Raw genomic sequence first — 20655 nt, forward strand, 5'->3', positions numbered from 1 at the left:
ACTGTCCTGAGGGTACCACCCTGGCACCTCTGAGGATTCCTCTGCATCTCAGAAAATACTGATCCCAGGCCTTTGGGATGAGTGAGAGAGCCCAGTGTCCCACCATCCACAGAGCTTCAGTCTCTGTTGGCATCAAGACAAAACCAAAAGGGCTTTTGCCAGTGGGAAAAGGGTATGCCAAAGGAACGTTCCAGTGCCTTTTAGCCATGATGCTGATTTTTGGTGAGCCATGAGGTTCTGGGGGATAACTGGGCCCCCAGCCCCTCAGCCATGGTGCTGCTGGGCTGGGGGTGGGATGCTCTGCAAACCTTCACCCAGAATTCCCTGACAATGCTCTGGCTCTCCCTGACATTGATGAGTTAGTTATTATCCCTGGGTTTTATCTTTTGCAGGGCCCCCTGTCTTTCCTAGATCATGTTAACAAGACAGCCATGGAGAGCCGTGGCCCTGGGGGTCTTCATTAGCTCTTCCCAGATTTATGTTCCCTGCCAGCTCCGTGCAGAGCTTTGGCCATGGCTGCACAATGCCAGGGTCACTGGGAGATTCCAGAGGTCAGGACCTTGATCCTTTCATTCATAAATGGCAAAGGAGCTCTGCAGTCACCCCAGGGATCCAGCTGGGAAATGCTGACATGAGGAAGGACACCTGCACACTCACATTCCAGACCTACTCAGTGACAGAAGGCACCAGGGGATGGAGCTCCAAGGGATTTACAAAGGCAGCCTTTGGTCCATGGGGAGAACGTGTGGAAGGTGGAGAACAGATCTCACTGCTCAGGGGTGTGAGAGCAGCATGGCCTTGGGTGGATCCCAGCACGGAGCCCCATTTCCATAGGTCCCTCAGAAAATGAGACCCTGGAAATATTTTTACCAGTTTAATTTTACCAGTAAAAATTTTTACCACTGCCCTGCCCTGGAGGTGAGATCCACTCCCTGTGGATTATTCTCAGTGTTCCCAGGAGAAAACTGAGCAGGAGACCTGAGTGTGGGATCACTCACCATTCAATCCACACCTGGGTGGGATCTTCCATCCATTGGATCCACACCTGAGCATGGGCTCCAACCCATCTGACCCACACCAACCAGCACTGATCTGCAGAACAGGTTGCAATCCCAATTTTTCTTCCCTTCCCACTGGTTTGGTTTTTTTTTGTTGTTGTTGTTGTTGTTGTTTTTGTTTTGGTTTTTTTTTTTTCTTTTTTTTTCCCCAGAAGGGGCAGTTTTGCACTGCTCACCTCACCCCATCCCCACAGCCACCTGCAAGGATAGTGCATCCCATCCCCTGCCCTGCTCCCGCTGACCCCATCTCCGTGGGGCCCCATCCTGTTTTTTCCCAGCTGCTGCTGACAGTGACTTTTCTCTTGGTTAGCAATGGAAACACCACCACCTTCAGGATTCCCCTACACCTTCTCTCTTCCTCCAGGGGAGCTCCCACACCTCGAGCACGCTCAGCACCAGGTCTAGGGATGAGCAGGTTACCAGGAAAACCACCCCCCATCAAACACTCAGCTGGGAACTCAGATCCCAGCTGCATTCCAATGAATACAACTCCATTCACACCACTGGATCCACATTAATTTGGAGCAGCTGGGGCCAGGCTTGTTCAAGACTCCTATAAAAAGAGCCTCTGCCTCCCAGCTCCTGCTCTTTTACAGCTCTAACCCATAATTTACTGAGTGAGAGATGACCTAAAGAAACTCCTGGGTAGCTGGAAAATGAGGGGGAGAACGGAGCCATTTTATTGTACAGGCTACCACTGGCAAAGCAGTGCTTGCGCAGGTGCTAAAAAAAGGGAAGGAATCTGGGAAGGCACAATAATAATGTACAAAATTCCAGCATTCAGGAGGCATCATAATGGCTAATGATGGAAGGAAGGGGTGCAGTGGGTGGTGCCGCCCACGTCTCCCTGGAACAGCATCCTTTGGTAATTCAGGATTTCAAAGTCCCCCTGAAGATTTATTGAAGCTGACATAAGTTGTTCTGGGTTTGAGGAATAATGAGTTCCTCCAAGATTTTTTTCTTTGTGAAAAATTATAGAAAGACGTGAGTCTCATCTATGGCTAAATCTGCTGCAGCACAGGTGAGGGAAATCCAGGACCAGCAAGGAGTGCCCTCAGAATTACAGGTTGGAAAAGATCTCTGAGATCATCAAGTCCAACCTTGTCTGCTTGATCTCCTCTGCTTTCCTTTGGATTAGAACGTCCCTGGGACATAGAAATGGCCTGGGTGGAGTTTGTTCTCCCTGCTGCCTTGACTGGTGAATTCCTGAAGATTTCATGTGCCTTCCATCCTTGAGGATGGAGCTGGAGTGACCAGATGTGATGCAAAGGGCAGGAAAGCAGCCCAAGGCATTCCTTGGGCCCTCTCCAAGTCCTTGTTTAGTATTGACAGGAGCACTTGGTGCTTATGTAAGTTTGCTCCACGCCCGTGGAATCCGAATCAAGGTGTTATTGCTTTAATGCAAACACCCTCCCTGCTGTTTCATGAGGTTTAAAAAGGTGATCAAGACTTATTAGGATTAAGGGCTCATTTTAGCTGAATTGATCAGGTGGCATTTAGGTGTAATTTCAGCTAAAAATACAGGCAAGGCGTGAGCAGCTTTTATTTCTATATAAAATCGTCTCCTCCTCTCGCTGTGCCGTGCACACACACGGATGTGTTGGCACTTACCCCCAGCAGCTCTGCCTGCTTCGGGGAGTTTTGTGCACTGGGAGAGGCTGCAGGGAGGGCAGCGCTGCCTTGATCCCGTCTGATGGATTTACACCGCCTCCCTTCCCTGGCACTGATTGTCCAGAGCCGCGTTCCTGGGGCTGGTTTAGCTCCCGCCGCCGTCGCTCCGCGGTTACAATCACAGATCTCTCGGAACCAGGGCTGAGCTGTGTCCGGGCGGGGAGAGCCGGGGCTGCAGGATGAGGATGAGGAGCTGCTCATCCATGGACCAACATTGCCCTCTGACGGTGCCGCGCCCGCCCTGCAGCTCCGCAGGGATGCTCCGCTCCCGGAGCGCCGGGTGCCACTGCAGGAAACCCGGGAGAGCCAGGAAACTTCCCTCCCAGCCTCGGAGATGGGGGGACTTTGCCAGGATGGGCCTCAGGACACCCAGCCCCATCCTCTGGCCGACCCCGATCCCGCCGTGCTCTCTGTGCCAGCCCCAGCTCTCCCCACTCCTGTTAATTCTCATTTTCTCCAGCCTCACTAATAATTTCCCATGTGGCCCCATATCAAATGCTTTATTGAACTCCAGATAGATTAGATCTACCAAATTTCCCTTGTCTGGAAAACCAATTATCTTATCAAAGGAAGATGTCAGCACGGGCTGGCACAAACTGCCTTTGGTAAACCTGGCTTGCACTTTATCTCATTTTTCTCACTGCATTTAATTAATGTTTCCTTCAGAATCTGTCCTGCAGTCCCAGGTCTGACTACAAATGGGTTAACACATCCAGAGCTGGATGCTCCTGCTTTTCTTTCTCCTTATCTTCCTCACTTTCCCTATAATCCAGTTGCTTTAGAGCCTCAATCTGTGCTATTTGACCCCCAAGCCTCATTAGAAAGCTCTGCTGTCCTCTCTGCACACCAGGTGTCCCTTCTCCCTGGATTCTTGGACAATCAGGAAATGGCCTTGCCTGGCTGGATCCTGGCAGTTCCCTTTTCTACCTGTATTTACATATTTCTCTAAAGAAGCTTTCCAAGACTCCTGACTCTCTTGCACTGAAGATGCACCTTTCTGCTGTCCTGACATTCTTATCCATCCCTGTCACCTCTCTGATCTGGACATCACGGAATCCCAGGGTGGTTTGGCTTGGAAGACACCTAAAAGCCCATCCAGTCCCATCCCCAGCCATGGGCAGAGACACCTCCCACTATCCCAGGTTGCTCCAAGCCCCATCCAACCTGGCCTCAGACACTTCCAGGGATCCAGGGGCAGCCACAGCTGCTCTGTGCCAGGACCTCACCACCCTTCTTATCAATAATTTCTTCATTGAATCATTAATATCTGGAGCCAGATTGTTGCTCATGGGAAGTCCTCCCCCCATCTCTGATGTCATGGACACACAGGAGTTAGTGAGGCCAAGTTCCCCAGGAATTTTAGGCAGCAAAATGATTTTTAATTTTTTTTTTTTTTTTAACAGATGAAGACATGATGTGACTGAAATGAAGGCGGTGTGGATGTTGTTTGTCCACTTTGTCACGACAGACTGAGGGTGTGCAGCTTTAATGATTCCATGTAATAACATCCAGGGCAAAATCCTGGATTCTGGATATGCTGAGATTATTCTGGTGGGGCAGCAGAGCAATTTGCCATCTCACCAGGGCCAGAAATTGAAATTTGGTTACCATTTGGAGCAAATGTCCCCTCCAGCTACCAAGGGCTCCTTTTCCTCATAGCCTGGGAAGCTGAAGATGCTCACAGAGATCCTCCTTGCCATTCCTCATGCCTAAAAAAAATCCTTGGAAAATGCAGCCTTCCCAGCAGTCTGCTAGCTTTATTTTGGCAGATGCTCAACCAAATGTTACTTTTTGGCATGGTGGGATCCCATCTTTTTGGAATCTATCTTCTTGGCCTCGTGTCAAAACGTGCTGACAGCTCGGCTGGGCCTCTTGGAAAAGTCTTGGGTTGTTCCCATTTTGTGTTTTACAGCCCCACAGCAGCTCTTGGATCATGGGGAAAGGGAGGTGGGGATGGAGCCTGATGGAGCCAGGGAGGGGACTCAGGGGGACAGAGGGTGAAGAGGGACTCTGCTTCTGCCACAAGCCTTCCTGGGATGGAGGGGGACACCAGACCACCCCTCCTGCCTTCATTTCCCAGGCTCCAGTTTTCTGGAGGAAAGCCCTCACTCCCAGCCCATCTCCTGCATCCACTTGTTATCCAGATTTAACCTCCCAGTGCATGACTCCTGGTCAGTTGTTTCATCTCCTCTGCTCTTTGCAGCATTTTCTGGCCCAGAATCCAGGGAGCAGCAGGGAAGGGGCCTGGGAGCAGGGAAAGCTCCACCTCTGAGGCTCAGGAGCCAGGGAGGCACACAGTGGCCACGGGGACAAACTGGTGTGATAAGGGAGCAAACAGTTGTGCTCCATCCCAGTGCTCATTCCCTGAGCTCTGTTCTCCTTCCCTTCCTCTGCACACAGGCAAAGCAAGCAGAGAGCAGGAGGCTCCGAGTGCAGGCAGAGCTCCAAGAGACCAGGACAAACCTCAGGAAAGCACGAGTCGTGTGCCCCAAACTAAATTTGCCTGAAAAAAACCCGCCCTGACAGTGTTTTACACCAACTTATAATGACTTTCTTTCTGTTGTGATTGTTGCTGTTGTTCTGGTTAATACCTTCCTCGCTCAGAAACCCCCAAACACGACCCCATGGCAGGCACGACACAAATATCATTTGCCTGGATTATTCCTGAGGTGGTTCCTGTGCTGCAGGCAGCAAGTGCTTACAATCACTCAGTACATAATGGAGAAATTCATTCCAATAATAACAATAATAACAGCATTTATTATTTTTTGAAATATGACTCTGATGAATTCATGAATATAGAAAGCTCTTGTTGCTGGCTGCTGATGGAATCGAGGAGGATTTTCTGATGGAATTTTTTCTGGTGATTTCTAATGCCACTGCTCCAGATGGGCATCCATCACCTCTCAGCATCTGATTCCTGGCCCCACTGGGTGTCTGGAGCACAGGAGGGCAAATCAGCCTGGGGCACCTCACCCTGCTCAGGGCACTGTGCTGACAGAATCCCACAAAATTCCTACATGGTTTGAGTGGGAAGGGACCATAAAGCCCATCCAGTTCCACCCCCTGCCATGGGGACATTTTCCACTATCCCAGGATGCTCCAAGCCTCATCCAGCCTGGCCTTGGACACTTCCAGGAGCAGCCACAGCTTCTCTGGGCACCCTGTGCCAGGGCCTCACCACCCTCACAGGGAGGAATTTCTTCTCAGAATCTGATATTTACTATTACTTATAAATGTTTGTTGTGTTACAAGAAAACCTTTTCTTATAGGCAAAACAACCAAAACCTTTGAGGTTTTTCACTCCCAGGTGTTTCTCTTTCCTAGGGGCTGGGAGCTCTGTGGGGTCCAGTAAAACCAGGCTTTGCTCTGGCCCACCCTGCCCACAAGCAGAAACCCTACAAAATTTCTGATGAGCTCAGCTTGGTGGGTTTCTTTGCCCTGCAGGGACTTCAGGAGTGGCACAACCCAGCTCTCAGGGGCTCAGATATAATCTGCAGCAGGTAAAGTGCCAGTTTGCACTGGCCCTGCTCAGGGGAAACAGACCTGTTTCTAATGGGAGGAGAAAAAAAAAAAAAAAAGTGGTTTTGCCTCATGAGGCTCCCCACTCTAGTGGTGTTGCACTCTGATTTAGCAGCACAACAAGCCCTGGTGCTGCAGAGGCAGATTTAGGAGCACCTCTGGCTAACCCAATTCCCTTTTCTCTGGAGGTGGGGAGAGAACTGGGAGGCCAAAAGTGAGAAAATCCGTGGGTTGAGATAATGCCAGTTCCACGGGGGAAGTAAAAGCTGTACACAAGCAAACAAACTCGAGGAATTAATTCCCCATTTCCCGTGGGCAGGTGTTCAGCCATTCCTAGGAAAGCCAGGCTCCATCACATGGACAGGTGACTCAGGAAGGGAAATGCCACCACTCCAAGAATCCTTCTCTTCCTCCTCCTTCCCCCAGCTCTGTGTGGCAAACACAGCCCCATCCCAGCTCCTCTGAGGGAAACCAACGAGCCCAGCCCGAGCCAGCACAAAGATATTGCTTTACAACTGGCTGTAATTTGGCACCGATCAGCTCCTTGCATTCCTTCCTCTGATATTTTTCCCTCCGAGCATTCCCGGCCCCACCTCCCTGTGAATCGACTGCCAAGCTCTCCTTTGGGAGATGTAACTCTGGGTCTGTTTAGATGAGCTTCTCTCCTTTTGTGTTCATCTGCATGTAAGCTCTAAGTGCTTTATTGTTTTCCAGGCACAGCTATTGATTTTTGGGAAAATAACTAAGAAAACATTAATTTAAAACTTCCCTGTTGCTCAAAAGGAGCAAACGACTTTTCTATCATATCAACATAATTGAAAAAAAAAAAAAAGACACATGCTTCAAATAAATACCAAAATATATAAATGCCAGGAGTTAACAGCAGAGAGGAGGATGGAAAACCAGAGAGGGTGCATGGAGGGTGGTCCTCTATGACCAAGATGGTCATGGAATTCAGAATGCTTTGAGTGGGAAGAGATATTAAAGTCTACCCATTTCCATCCCCTGCCATGGGCAGGGACACCTTCAACTATCCCAGATTGCTCCAAATGTCCAGCCTGGCCTTGGACACTTCCAGGGATCCAGGGGCAGCCACAGCTTCTCTGGGCACCCTGTGCCAGGGCCTCCTCACCCTCCCAGGGAAAGACTCTTTCCCAATATCCCATCTATCCCTGTCCTCTGGCAGTGGGAAGCCATTCCCCCTGGTGCTGTCACTCCAGACCCTTGTCCACAGTCTCTCTCCATGTTTCCTGTTGGCTCCTTCAGACAGTGGAAGGCCACAATCAGCTCACCTGGAGCCCTTCTTTCTGCCAGGCTGAACAATCCCAAACTGACCAACCTTTCCCCACAGAAGAGGACTCCTGGAAATCCACCAGGATGATTATAGAGGGTATGCAAGGAGAGGTTGAGGGAGATGCTCAGAACAACAGAGGAAAAGAGAATCTGGTCACTGTCTCTCCCTCCCTATTTAAGAGTTTCTTGTTAAAGCTGAGCCAGGCTGGTTTGGTTGATGCTGAGTGTGAAATAGGCATACATATACATACAGAAATATAATGTTATTATATACTGATATTATAATATATATTATAATATTAATATATTTCATGGTGGATGGCAATGTCTGCATGGGATTCTTGTTTTAAGGTCCTGACTCCTCTTTTGAATCATCCTTTTGAATGTACTTCTGCCCAATCCAGGCCCAGCAGATACTACAGATCCAGCCCAGTGGCTGGCTGGGCTCCTGGAGAGAAATCCCCAAGCAGCCACATCAACACTCCCCTGTTCTGGGAGGAGAAGCTGTGGCTGCCCCTGGATCCCTGAAAGTGTCCAAGGCCAGGCTGGACCTGGCTTGGTGCACCCTGGAATGGTGGAAGGTGCCCCTGCTCATACCAGAGGCTGGAATGGGATGGTCTTTGAAGTCCCTCCCAACCCAAACTATTCCATGATTCTGTGACATACTGGGAGTGAGTGTGCCAAACATTTGTGGAACATGGAATGGTGGGACCTGGAATGCTGCTCCTTTCCTATCTTCCCCTTCACAAAGGCCAGGCTGCCTCATCTCATTGCTCTATCCCTTCATTTTGATCCCCCAGAGCTCATATTCCTTGTTGAGCATCTCTGTGTTTGTAGCCTGAGTAATTTGGGCAATTTTGGGTTTGCACCAGCAGCTGGGCCAGGGCCAGTTCTGTCTGAGGGCTTGGAGCACCCTGGGCTAGTGGGAGGTGTCCCTGCCCAGGGGAGTGGAATGGGATGGGTTTTATGGTCCTTCCCACCCAAAGCATTCCATGATCCTGTGATCCCTGTCCCAGTGAACCCAACCTGAGCAGGCAGAGCAGGGGGCCAAAGGTGGTGGGACTTTCCCCATGACTCTGGGGCTTCTCCTGTGGTGTTTGGGTTCCAGAGGTTGCTCTGAGTGTGCTGGATGTGGAGAAGGGAAGGCAAAGCCTGACTGCCCCAGTCACATCCCCGGGAGTGGGGCCTCCTCCTGCTGACATGACACTGAGGGGTGATGTCAGCTCCCCTGGCCATGCCACCCAGCCCTTGGACATGCAGGAGGTCCAGGCACAGACTCTGCCTGCAGACTCCCATTTTTCTGTGGAGAACAGGCTCCCGTAGAGGGCAATGCAGAGCAGCAGCAGCACTTTGGCTGCTCCCTGTGTTTTAAGTGTGTGTGAGTGTGAAGGACCCAGCAGCCTCAGTCCAAGCCCCTGCTGTGGACCAGCTGTGGCGTGTCTGACCCTGTTTATTGTCTCCTCAGCAGACTTTTGGGGACTCTAACTCCCATGCTGGGCTGGCAGGGCACCACTGGGGCCATGCCAGTGGCACCTGGAGCAGGGAATGGGCACAGCCCTGGTGGGATGCTCAGCCTGGAGCACCCAGTGAGGTGCAAAGAGATTTGCCTCAGCTCATCTGGAATCAAGGGGCAGGATGAGGCTGCTCCAGGCTGTAAGCTTCTGCTGGAGTGTGTTCCATGGAAAAATCTCCTCCTAAATCTGTGCCAAGAGTCTCAGCAGGGCATCAGGGCAATGGGGAGAACGGGGGCAGGATGGGGAAGTTTCCACGTTATGGATAAGATGAAAACTGGGCTGGATCTTATAATAGCAGCTGCTCTCTCTGTCCTGGTGTAGCTGCATCCTCAGCAAAGCCCTGGGAAGGGAGGGAGGAATGGACCACCACATCATCATAGCCTCCTTTGGCTTGGAGGGGACCCTGGAGATCATCATTTTCCAATGGGTTCTGCTGGATGGGCAGATGGATGTGCTCACCCCCAGAGGAGCCGCCAGCCTTGGAGCTGAGCTCTGCCCACCCCAATTCCCTGCAGGTGACCTGCAAACGATGCCCCGAGGGTGTTTGCCCAAGGGGAGGGTTCCTCACCCAGGGGTGTGCCGTGGGCTCCTCACTCACGTCATTGCCCCAGGGATGTTTTTCAGAGCTGGAGGCTCCTGGCATTTTTACCCGGGCCCTTATCAGCTGATTAAGCCCTGTGTATCTCGCTGCCTTTCCGTGGGCGCTGTTTGCTCTGCCCGCAGCGGCATTAGCAGCTCTCCCGTCCTCCCCCAGCTCTCCCTGCAGGAATCAGGTACCCAGGGGCAGGATCTCCGAAGTAAATTAACTTTACCCTGCTCAGGGGTGAAGGGCTACCCCCGAGCTGCCCCTGGGGCAAATGGGAGCCCCCTGGAATGTTCGTGGCTGTTTTCGAAGAGCTGGGTGACTTTTTGGTGCCATCACAGGCTGCAGGAGGGATGTGCTGAGTGGGTTTTTGGTGGTTCCTAAGCACTGCTGGTGGAGAGAGGTGGGGTTTGGGTGGAAAATGGGGGTTTTGCCATGTTTGCATCTGTGTAACACGGGGTGCTGCCAACACTCACTGGCTGGGCGAATCTTCCAGCTCTCCTGGCTCCTTTGGATATACAGTTTGGCCAAAAATAGGAAGGGGGGGGGAGGGAAAGGATGAGGAGGAGAGCTGCAAAGGACCTGATTACTGTTGGTGGCTGGAGCCAGGGGTCACGTCTCTGCTGGATGCTGTGGTATCCCCACACAGGCTGAGCAGCTCTGGAGCAGGGGGGATCCACTGGGGAATTTTCTTGGATGCCACAGCTCCACCTCTCCATACAAATTCTGCTGTCCCGGCACAGAATGGCCACTGGAGTTCACATCCAGAGCCGGGAAAGCTCTGGGGGAATCTTTCCAGTCTGAGGTGGGTCACCCAATCCTGTTCCTGCCCCTACAAGGCATCCTGCTGGGGACAAACAGAGGCTCTGAGGGATTGGGGAACCTCCCCACCTGCTTGGGTAGGCACAGGAGCCTGTCAGGCTGGTTTTTTTGCTTTTTCCTTTTCTTGGGACTGTTTAAACCTGCTCTGGACTGAAAAACCCAGAGGAGCACTAGGGAGCTCACAGCTGCAGCCCACTGAGGCCTGGACCTCCAGAGGGACTGATAAGAGACTGGGTGAGCTGAGCTACCCACAGCAAGGACTTTCTGAATTTGCCCTCTCACTTTGGAACTGTGCAAGGTTTTATTATTTTGTATTATTCATTCTTTGTGCTTGTGTGCACTTCATTTGTTAAATAAATAGTTTTTTCCACTTTTCTCTGAGGAAATTCTTTCCCAGACCAGTTGGGGGAAGAGGCCATTTGGGTTTGCTCCCCAGAGGGACCTTATTTGGGGGTTTCTCCCAAGTTTGCCCTAAACCAGGACATTCATTGTTATTTGGGAGGTGTTTGTGTAGAAAGCCCTGTTTCTGCCTCCCTTAGAAGCCTCCAGAGCACCAATCCCACTCACCAAAACTCTTCCTTGCCCTACAAGAGCCCCCCTGAGCGCAGATCTGGACAGAGAGAGAAAAGGCTGGATGTGCTGCAAACCACCCCCAAAAGGTGCCTTTTCCCAGTCCCACCCATCCTTGGCAGAGCAGGACAGTGACCTTTGGCCACTGCAGGACCTCGCTCTGCCCACTGCTGGGAGAGCACGGCCCAGCCGAGCCTTATCTGGGCACCGCGGGAGTGCAAACAGCAGAGCTGTGCGGAGCGAGCCATGAGGCTGCGGCCAGGGCAGGACACAGCGGGGAGGCAGCGCAGCTCCTCGGGCTCTCCATCGCCTCTGGATCCCTCCCGCCGGGAATTCCCAACAGCCTGCACGCCTCGCCTGCTGTTGGCAGCGCTCAGGTGAGTTCTGCTCTATCCCTAGGCCTGTTGAGCTGGAGGATGGGAAGGCAGGTGTGGCACAGCACAGTGAGAAGCCCCTTCATTTGTATCAGATTGGCTGCACTAATTAATCTGCTATGAACCCGATACATTCCTCGCATGGGTTTTCCATCAGAAAGCGCTTTCCAAACGTGTTCAATGTGACCAAGCTGGGGTTGAAGTGTGTGCACGTGCATTAGATGGATTGCAGCTGTAATTTCCTCGAGCAAAACTCACAGGGACTCAAAAATAAACCGGTGTGTGTTCACGAGATCCTGTCTGTGTGGAAATCTGGGACTGGCCCGGGGTTACTCCCAGAAACTGGGTGGGTGCATCCCAAAAGCAAATCCCGCCGGCTCTCAGACGAAAGCCACAGAGAGGGGATGGGCAAGAGGATGGAGATCTCTGCTTTGAATCCCGAGGGATTCCAGGGGCTGTGGGGATGCGGATTCGGTGGCAGTGGGTTTGCCAGAGGACTGGGAGGTGTGCAATATTCAAGCTTGCAGTGCTTGAACTGCAGTTTTTGGTGCAGCTCTCGCTTTTGGAGAGCCTAAAACTGAAATGAGGGCTGGGCAAAATGCAAGCTGCAGGTGCTGGGATTATTTATTTATTTATTTATTCGTTTTTAAAAATCCTTTTTAGCAAATGAGACATTTTAGTCTTTGTTCAAACTGACCCTGAGTCCCTGCGGAGCTGGTGGTGCCCCGTGGGCTGTCATGGGGACATCCCTCTGTGCACTGCAGGGGCTCCAGGGGTGTGATGTGCAGGGGGTGTAAGGCCAGGGCCCAGCAGCATTGCCCCTCTTTGGTGACAAAATCCCGCTGTATTCCCAGCGCCTGTGTCTCACAGCCACCTTGAGGAGTTATCACAGGCATCTGTAGTAATCTCCCTCGTAGTCTCCCAGCGTTCTCATCCTGCACTTGAACCACGGAAATTGCCCCAAGAAAAGAAATCTCTTTACAAGATGGGCCATCAAGGCAGCAGCCGCATCCCGGAATCATCCCACTCAGCAGGGTAATCTATTCAATGGCCGGGATTTATTTTTAACATTCGGCTCCACAGTCCTTTTAACTCGAGCAGAGAAGGGAACATTTTGATAACAGCAGCCTCCAGGTCAAATGTGATGAGAATTCATAACTCGCCACACAGGGGTTTTGGAAAACCAACCAAGCAAAACAATTTCCCGGAATGAGCCGATGGAGATGCGTGTTTCTCTTCACAATGTCGTGCTCAGAGCAGGGAGGTGTTGGAGTGGCTCCTCACTCCCTGCCCACAATTTGCAAATAAAATGCCTCCCGGACTGTTTTAAATTTGAAGGACTATTGCGGGCACGGCTCTGCTGGGCTGCTCATAAAGACCTGAGACATCGGATCTGTTGGCCATTAAAGGAGAAATATGAATCCAGTAATGGGAATGTCCTCATGGTCCCAACTCTAATCAAAGCAAAGCCGCGGGTTTCCGCTTCAGGAGAGCAGAATCAAGATTTAAAAAGGAACAGAGGTGCTCCAGTCCCTGGTCAGCACTGGGGCTGCAGCAGGAATGATTTACAGGGACATGGAGTGGCAGGACAGGGGGAATGGCTTTAACTGCCAGAGGTTAGATGGGATATTGGGAAGGAATTCTTCCTGTGAGGATGATGAGGCCCTGGCAGGGGGTGTTCAGAGAAGCTGTGGCTGCCCCATCCCTGGACATGTTCCCAACCAGCTTGGATGGGGCTTGGAGCAACCTGGACTAGTGGAAGGTGTCCCTGTTTTATGGGTACAAGAGCACCATTGGATGCCCCCCAGGGTAGGGATGACCCAGGTCAGATTGGAAGGATCCCCCTGAGCTTTCCTGGCCCTGGAGTCTTAGGGGTGTGAACTCCAGTGGAAGGGGGTTGGAACAAAATGAGCTCTAAGGTCCCTTCCAACCCAAACCACTCTGGGCTGGAAAAAAACCAACAACTAGAAGCCTGAAAATCTGGCCAAGCCCAGATTGTGACAGAGCTGCCAGGGAGCAACTTTTTCTTTCTGTTTTCTTTTCAAATGATCAGAGTAAATTAACTGCACCTGTCTGAGAACGAGAGGCAGGTGGGAGAGGCGGGAGGAAATTTGGAGATTGAGCACTGTAGTTTATTTTAATGTCAGCGCTGGCATCTCCTGAGCCCTGTGGGGCTGGGCTGGGCTGGGCTGGACATGTGTGTTCCACCTGAGCTCCACGGGGCAGCACAGGCTGCCTTATCTGCAGGCTCGGGAACACGGCCTTTCCAAACCGCGGATATTTGCTCTCCCATTCCCTGTCTTCCGTTCAAATTCCCTATCTGCAGGGAGGCCCCAGCTGCTGCCACTCACAGCAGAGTGCATGGACAACGAGGGAAACTGGGAATGGGATTGGAAAGATTAACAGAGAATATGGAATCCCAGAAGGGTTTGGGTTGGAGGGGAACTTAAAGCTCATCCAGTACCACCCCTGCCATGGGCAGGGACACCTTCCACTGTCCCACGTGGCTCCAACCTGATCTTGAGCACTTCCAGGGATCCAGAGGCAGCCATGACTTCTCTGGGCAATCTGTGCCAGGTTCTCCCCACCCTCCTCCCCAAGAATTTCTTCCCAAACTCCTGTGCTGTCCTGGGAACCCAGGATGTGATGAGAAACCCTGTGCAGTTGGAATGGAAAACAACAAAATCTGTTATGCAGCACGGGAAGCAGCACTGATGGGAACAGTCACTGCTTTTAATATTTAATTTGATGAGATCCTGCTCTGAGAAATGGATCGGGAGCTGCCACAGCTCCAAGCTCAAGCAAAGTGCTGGCAGAGAATTTCCATGGGGTTTGCTCTGCTCCAGACTTATCTGTATTCTGGAAGGGTGACATGGAATGAGGCTCATTAATTATCCCAGCACACAGAGCTGTTTCCTGCCATTCCTTTCAATCAATCAATCAAGCTCTGGACACTTTCAGGGCCTCTTGGACACTGGGTTGTCATTCCAGGTGTGTCCTCTCTGCTGGACCCCAGCTCCTGGCTCCTGCAGAGCCACTCAGGTGCAACCAGGTGGTATTTCAGGGGGCAATTTCCTTGTGTCACCAGTGCAGATCCCATTCCATCCTGCCTCTTACCAGCAGGAGCTCCCTGTGGCTGTATGGCCTCGTGTCCTGGTGGGATTGGGAGGAGGAGCTGTGCTGATGCCTTAAGTTTTAGTTTTCATGTTTTTCAGGTTCTGTGCTGCCTAGGGGTGTAGTTCTGAGCCTGACATTAAGTGCTAGTAAGCTCTCTGCACAGAATAAGTAGGCAAAACAAATCCTTACAAACCATTACAAGTTTTCAGGCCCAAAAGCACAAACAATGGTGGACTGAAGAGAGAAAACAAGAAGGATGAGACTTCATAATCTGAAGCTGTAATTGGACAATTAAACCTCAATATGCAAATGGACAAAAATTTATAAAAATGTGAGACTTTGTGACCTGTCAGCCGTTTTGTGACCATTTTGGGTCCATGTTGGTTGCAGCCCTGGACAGGCTCCTGTCCTGCCCAAGGTGTATCCTAAAGGCCTTTTAATAAATATCTATGTTATTCTTCAGCTCTGTCTAGTCTCTTCCAGGTCAGCCTTCCCAAGAAATCAGTGCCAGGCACAAGATGGGTCTCACCCAACATGTCCCTTCTTTGTCGTTTTAGGTGGACCCCACACCTTTTCTGGGACTGAGACTGAGCCAGCAGCAGAGCTGGTTTTCCCCTGTGCACCATTCTCATACCTCCAGAAATCCCTTTGCATGCTCCAGAAGGTTTGGGTGTCCTCACCAGGGAACTGGGCTTTGCAGGAGTCCAACAGTCACCGCCGAACCAAGAAAAGGTGCTGGAAATGTAGATTTGTCAGGACTATAATCCAGGTAGGTCATAATTCCTTCCTTGTATGAAACCATCTACCTTCTACCCTCATCTGCTTCTCTCTGGTCCATCCTTCCCTGCAGGACACAAATCCCTCACATCCCTCAGGGTTGAAGTGTTAGCAGAAGGGATGGACTGGGTAAAGGCCCTTGGCATGCTGATGTTTTAGCTGTGGGTGATGGACCCCAAATGTAATCACAACCTTCCCCCTGTGACACTCACAGCCCCCTTGGGCACATAATTCCATGGGCACATTTGGCTCCATGGGACAAGCATGTGTTGGAATGGCCCTGCAGTGCTTGGGAGCAGCTTCCCACACCAGTCTGCCCCAGGGATGGTCCTGGGGCTCTTTGCCTTGGCATGGTCACCCTTCTCACCTGCTCTCCCTGGGTCCTTCCCTCTCTGCCAGGCCCAGGCCTGCACTGTGGGACACAGCTGCCCATCCCTTCTCCAAGACCTCTCCTGGTTCCCCCTGCATGGCTGAGGCCAAGGAGGTGGGACCCCAGATCTTCATCCCAGCAGGGAAGAGCCCTCTGTACCCCTAGGGGGATTGTCACCAGGCTTGTCACCAAGCTGCCTTCACCTTTCACTGTCCAAAGCCAAGTGCCTCCCTTTCCCAGTCCTGCTGAGTATTGACTGGCTCCTCCTTTTGCTGTTCCTTGTCTGTCCTTAGCACCCATGCCGGAGGCATGCCCCCAAACGCTCCAGGAGAGAAAGAATGTTGAGGAAAATCCAGATATGCCTCTGTTTCTGCTTTGTCTCGGGCCTTTTGTACGAGATCTCCCTCTTGTCCAGCTCTGTCTTCTCCTACTTGCCCGTGGCCCAGCACTACCTGACACCTGAGCAGGTGCTGAACCTTGGCAAAAGCATCATTTTCCTGGAGACCACGGAGCGCCTGGAGCCGCCCCCGCTGGTGTCGTGCTCCGTGGAATCTGCTGCCAGGATTTACCAGGACAGGCCCATCATCCTCTTCATGAGGGGCCTCACCAACGAGACAGCCTTGGACATGAACACCAGCTATGCAGCCTTCTCCCTCCTGTCTTCCATGAAGAATGTCTTCATTTTTCCTCTCCAGATGGAAACTGTCTTCCAGGAGACCCCTCTGCTCCAGTGGTACAACCAGGTGAGTGTTAAAACAAGTGGGAAACAGGAGGAGAGTTACAACCAGGGGTGGGAAAATGCTTTAAAAGGAATGGAGAATGCAGGACTGTGTGAAATTAGTGACTTTTATTGTTTTGGTTGGGAAGAGATTAATTTTGGCCGCGTTTTGCTGTGTGTTCATCTCTCTGTTTATGGCATACATGATCGGCCTTATCTGGAGAATCGGATTTTTTGGCACAGGAAACATCGGTAAAAATAGATTGCAGACGTGTTTTGAGAAAACAGCCTTAATAATCTTCCCCAACAGAAGCTGGTTGAACAAAATGTGCTGCCTGAGCACTTGATAGAGCTGCCTCACTCTGACGGAGCCCGCAGGAGATAAGAGATAGGGGAGAGATTTCAGGTTCTATAAAAGCAACCTGCAAAGCCAAGGTGGGATCTGGTGAGCTCCACCCTGGACAAAGTTCCTGGCAAACTGCCCACAAGTAGCTTTGGTCAAACTGCTTGGGCAGGGCAGGCAGATTTTGTCCAAACTCTTTCTTCTCCCTAGAAAAAATTACTCCAAATGCCAACAAACACTGATGAAAAGCCTCCAGCCTGGTTCAAAGAGCTGGGAGGGATCTGGGAGTGTGTTAAGTGGGTTGTGTCCCACTGAAATAGCAGGGAATGACTCACGGTGGTGTTGGGTTAACACTGTAGGTGCCATCAAACCACCTGGGAAATGTTCCTGAGTTCCTAATGCTAACAAAGCATTGCTCTGCTCCAGCTTCTTATCTTATCCCAGTAAAATCCAATGGCTGGAGGCAGCAAAAGCTGTGGTGACTGTAGGAATAGGGTAAAAAGCTGGCCTGTCATTTCTTCTAAGTGCAGCTAACAAGTAATCTCCAAGTTCCCACATGAAGCTGTTTTGAGAATGAGAAGTTCCTTTAACACAACAATCTATTGTGATGGTGAAAAATAAGTGCACCTGTAATAACAAGGGATTTGTCCCGTGACAATCAGTAAAGAAAATATGTGAACAATCTGAGAATAGATGGATGTGATGGGCAAGTAAAATAGAGTAATTAACAAGAAAGCCATTAACCAATTCGAAGCTGCCCCGGAGGTTTATAAAAACTGTATAAAAGACAGCATGGGGCCATAATAAAGGAGCCTTCTGAACTTTTATGGGTTCACTCTGTGTGTCGTGACCATCCCAACAACAGGTGCCATTTGCAGCCATGCAGGTGTAGATTTATGGTACAATTTTCAGCCATGCAGGTGCAGGTGTATGGTGCCATTTGCAGGTGCAGGTTTCTGGTGCCATTTGCAGGCGTGCAGGTGTAGGTGTATGGTGCCATTTTTAGCCATGCAGATGCAGGTTTCTGGTGCCATTTGCAGGTGTGCACATGCAGGTTTATGGTGCCATTTTTAGCCATGCAGGTGCAGACTTCTGGTGCCATTTGCAGCCCCATGGAGGGACTGGATCCATTCCCTGCCTGCGGCAGCACATCTCACCTCTCCCACTCTGCAGGTGGTGCCAGAGCAGGAGAAGAACTGGGTGCACGTCAGCTCGGATGCCAGCAGGCTGGCGCTCATCTGGAAGTACGGGGGCATCTACATGGACACGGATGTGATCTCCATCCGGCCCATCCCGCAGCGGAGCTTCCTGGCCGCGCAGAAGTCGCGCTTCTCCAGCAACGGCATCTTCGGCTTCCCCGCCCGCCACAAGTTCGTCTGGGACTGCATGGAGAACTTCGTCCTCAAGTACAACGGCAACATCTGGGGCAACCAGGGCCCCTTCCTGATGACCAGGATGCTCAAAACGCTTTGCAACCTCACAGATTTCCAAGGCACCGAGGACCACAGCTGCCAGAACATCTCCTTCCTCAACCCGCAGCGTTTCTACCCCATCCCGTACCCGGCCTGGGGTCGGTACTACCAGGTGTGGGATAAAAGCCCCAGTTTCAACCACTCCTACGCCCTGCACCTGTGGAACTTTATGAACCGCAACCGCAAGGTGGTGGAGGCCGGCAGCAACACCCTGGCTGAGAAACTCTACAAGACCTATTGCCCCACCACCTACGAGGACCTGATCCAGAATGCCAAGCACAGGGATCTCCCAAGCCCTGAGGATGCTGAGTGACGTGGAGCAAGGAGGAGAGGGGTTATCCTTCTGGCCAAACACAATCCCCACTCTGTTGGTGTCCAGCTTTGTAGGAGAAAGAATGAACTTTCCATAACCACCATTCCTGTTCCCTTGAGATGCGGAGAATGGTGGTGGGTATCCATTGGATGTAGCCTCCAAGGACACCTTTGCCTCAGTTCTGTTTCCTGAGAGGTGCTCATGAACCAAACCTTCCCAAATCTGACAGACTGTGAGCCTTTTCACAAGCTTCTCCAAGGAAAAAGTTCTTAAAGAGAGGGATGGCCTCCCAGGAGGAATGTTGTCTTTGCTCCTCTTGGAACTACTGGCAGCTTCCCACATCAGAAAAGTTGGAAGCACAATAGACTTTGGACTGGAGCCTCCAGGGCAAAAGAGGAGAGGCCCAAACCAGCCTCTTTTCCTGGTGTTCTCCTCACATGGACTTTACACCCTACGTTTTTGAGAGGGACTTTAGTGAGTGAAAATAAAAGAGTTCATAAACCACCACACCTCTGAGCTCACTTCTCCCTGAAAAATGAATCACATTTTCTGAAAGTTTCTGCTCCCGCACCTTTACTTTGGCTTTTGCCCGGAAATGGCTGCTCTGCCCCATCCTCCCAGGTCAATCCTGGCTGTAGGAAGTGTGCCTGAAAAGGGGATGCTGAGACACCAAGGAAGGATAGGGATGGCCCTCCAGGTTCCCAAACCCTTCTTAAATAAATGGATTTCAATGGACATGAGGTGGTCACCTGTGTCCAGCTGTGCAAAAATCCCATTTAATCTCAACAGGGCTCCCCGTGAACAATCCCCTTCCAGATCCTCTCTTTCCCAGGATAATGCAAATCCACGCAATTCCCTAAAGAGAAGCCCAGCTTGCAGATCCCTGCCAACTCTCTCTGAGTTTAACTGGTTTTGACTGGGGAGCAGAAAGGTGGGGATCAGTCTCCGTCACCCAATGTTTGCCATGTGCACAATGCTATCTCCTGCAAACACCACAGCTGCTGAGCCAGCTGCAGCTCAGAATTTGGGGTTCAGCAGGAGAAGGGGGCCCTCTGCACACAACGTTTATGCACTCCTGTGTTCAGGCAAGGATTTCTTCTTGCCCTGTGTTCCAGAGTCACTCCAGTGTAAGGTTGGGTGGTGCCAAGCCGAGTTCTGGTGATTGTTGGAGCAGGAACATGGCACAAGGGAATATTTTTCCTCTCCCTTCCCTAGTGTGTCACTCCCACGGCTCAGCCCCAGTCATGAGTTTCACACTCTGGTGCTGTTTAGCTTTGCTCCACTCTCTGTTACAGCAGGATTTTCCTGCCCATGGATTTTCCTCCATGGCTTTGACCCCTCCCAGCAGTGAGGGGATGCAGGGGAGGAGTGTTACAGCCCAGGAAGTCCTCTCTGTTTCCCACATGGCTCTGGACAGCCCTGACTGCTCTCCACTCCTTCTGACTGCCCACACTCCTTGCTCTGCTTCCATCCTCGTCTCTCCTCTCCAATTTCTCTCTGTCTGTGGCAACAAGTGAGGATTTGCCTCTTCTTCCCTGTGACCCGACTCTCTGGGAGTGTGTGTGAGGGGAGGGATGGGACTGAGGGACTTCACCACTCAAGCTCCCTTCACAAGTGAGCTCAAGAAAGAGGCATTTCCAAGGCTCTGCTCTGCTATCTGGTGGCTCCTCTGAAGATGAGTCCAATCCCACCCCATTTCTCTCTCCTGCCTGACAGGAGGGGAGGAATCCTGCCAGGAGAGAAAAAATCCTGCCAGGACTTGGAGCAAAGCAGGGCACCAAGCACAGCCAGCCTCACCAAATGGGACGTGTCTCTTGTGCTCATCCCCTGTGAGGCCCAGGAGAAGCTGGCAAAGAGCGGGAGGTGCTGGCTGCAGTTGGGAAGAGTCTGGAGAGGCTGTGAGAGCAGGTCCTGAGCAGAGTCTGGGTCTCCAGTACCTGCTGCACTGCCAGGAGCACCAGCCTGGCCACCCACACCTGGATCTTGCAGGATGCCCACACTGAGCTGGCTGCTCCCAGCAGCAGGGACAGAGCAGCACAGCTCTGATGGGAAAAGGAGAGCAGGAGGTGGAAGAAGCTGATTTTCCCACAGCAGCTCTTCCCGCAGCTGGTCCCAGCAGCTGCTGCAAGGTGCATGGT

General features: G+C 51.6%; 1 protein-coding gene across 1 annotated transcript; it reads left to right on the forward strand.

The window, feature by feature from the left end:
• Window positions 1–15176: 15176 nt before the first annotated feature.
• Window positions 15177–18517, forward strand: A4GNT (alpha-1,4-N-acetylglucosaminyltransferase; the record flags this gene model as incomplete). The annotated part of the gene is made up of 3 exons (XM_083868804.1): window positions 15177–15293; window positions 15965–16414; window positions 17906–18517. 3 exons carry the CDS (start codon window positions 15177–15179, stop codon window positions 18515–18517), a joined length of 1179 nt encoding a protein of 392 aa, XP_083724930.1.
• Window positions 18518–20655: the final 2138 nt, after the last annotated feature.

This window comes from Zosterops lateralis (assembly GCF_965231275.1).
Source record: "Zosterops lateralis genome assembly, chromosome: 10".
NCBI classification, from domain to species: Eukaryota; Metazoa; Chordata; class Aves; order Passeriformes; family Zosteropidae; genus Zosterops; species Zosterops lateralis.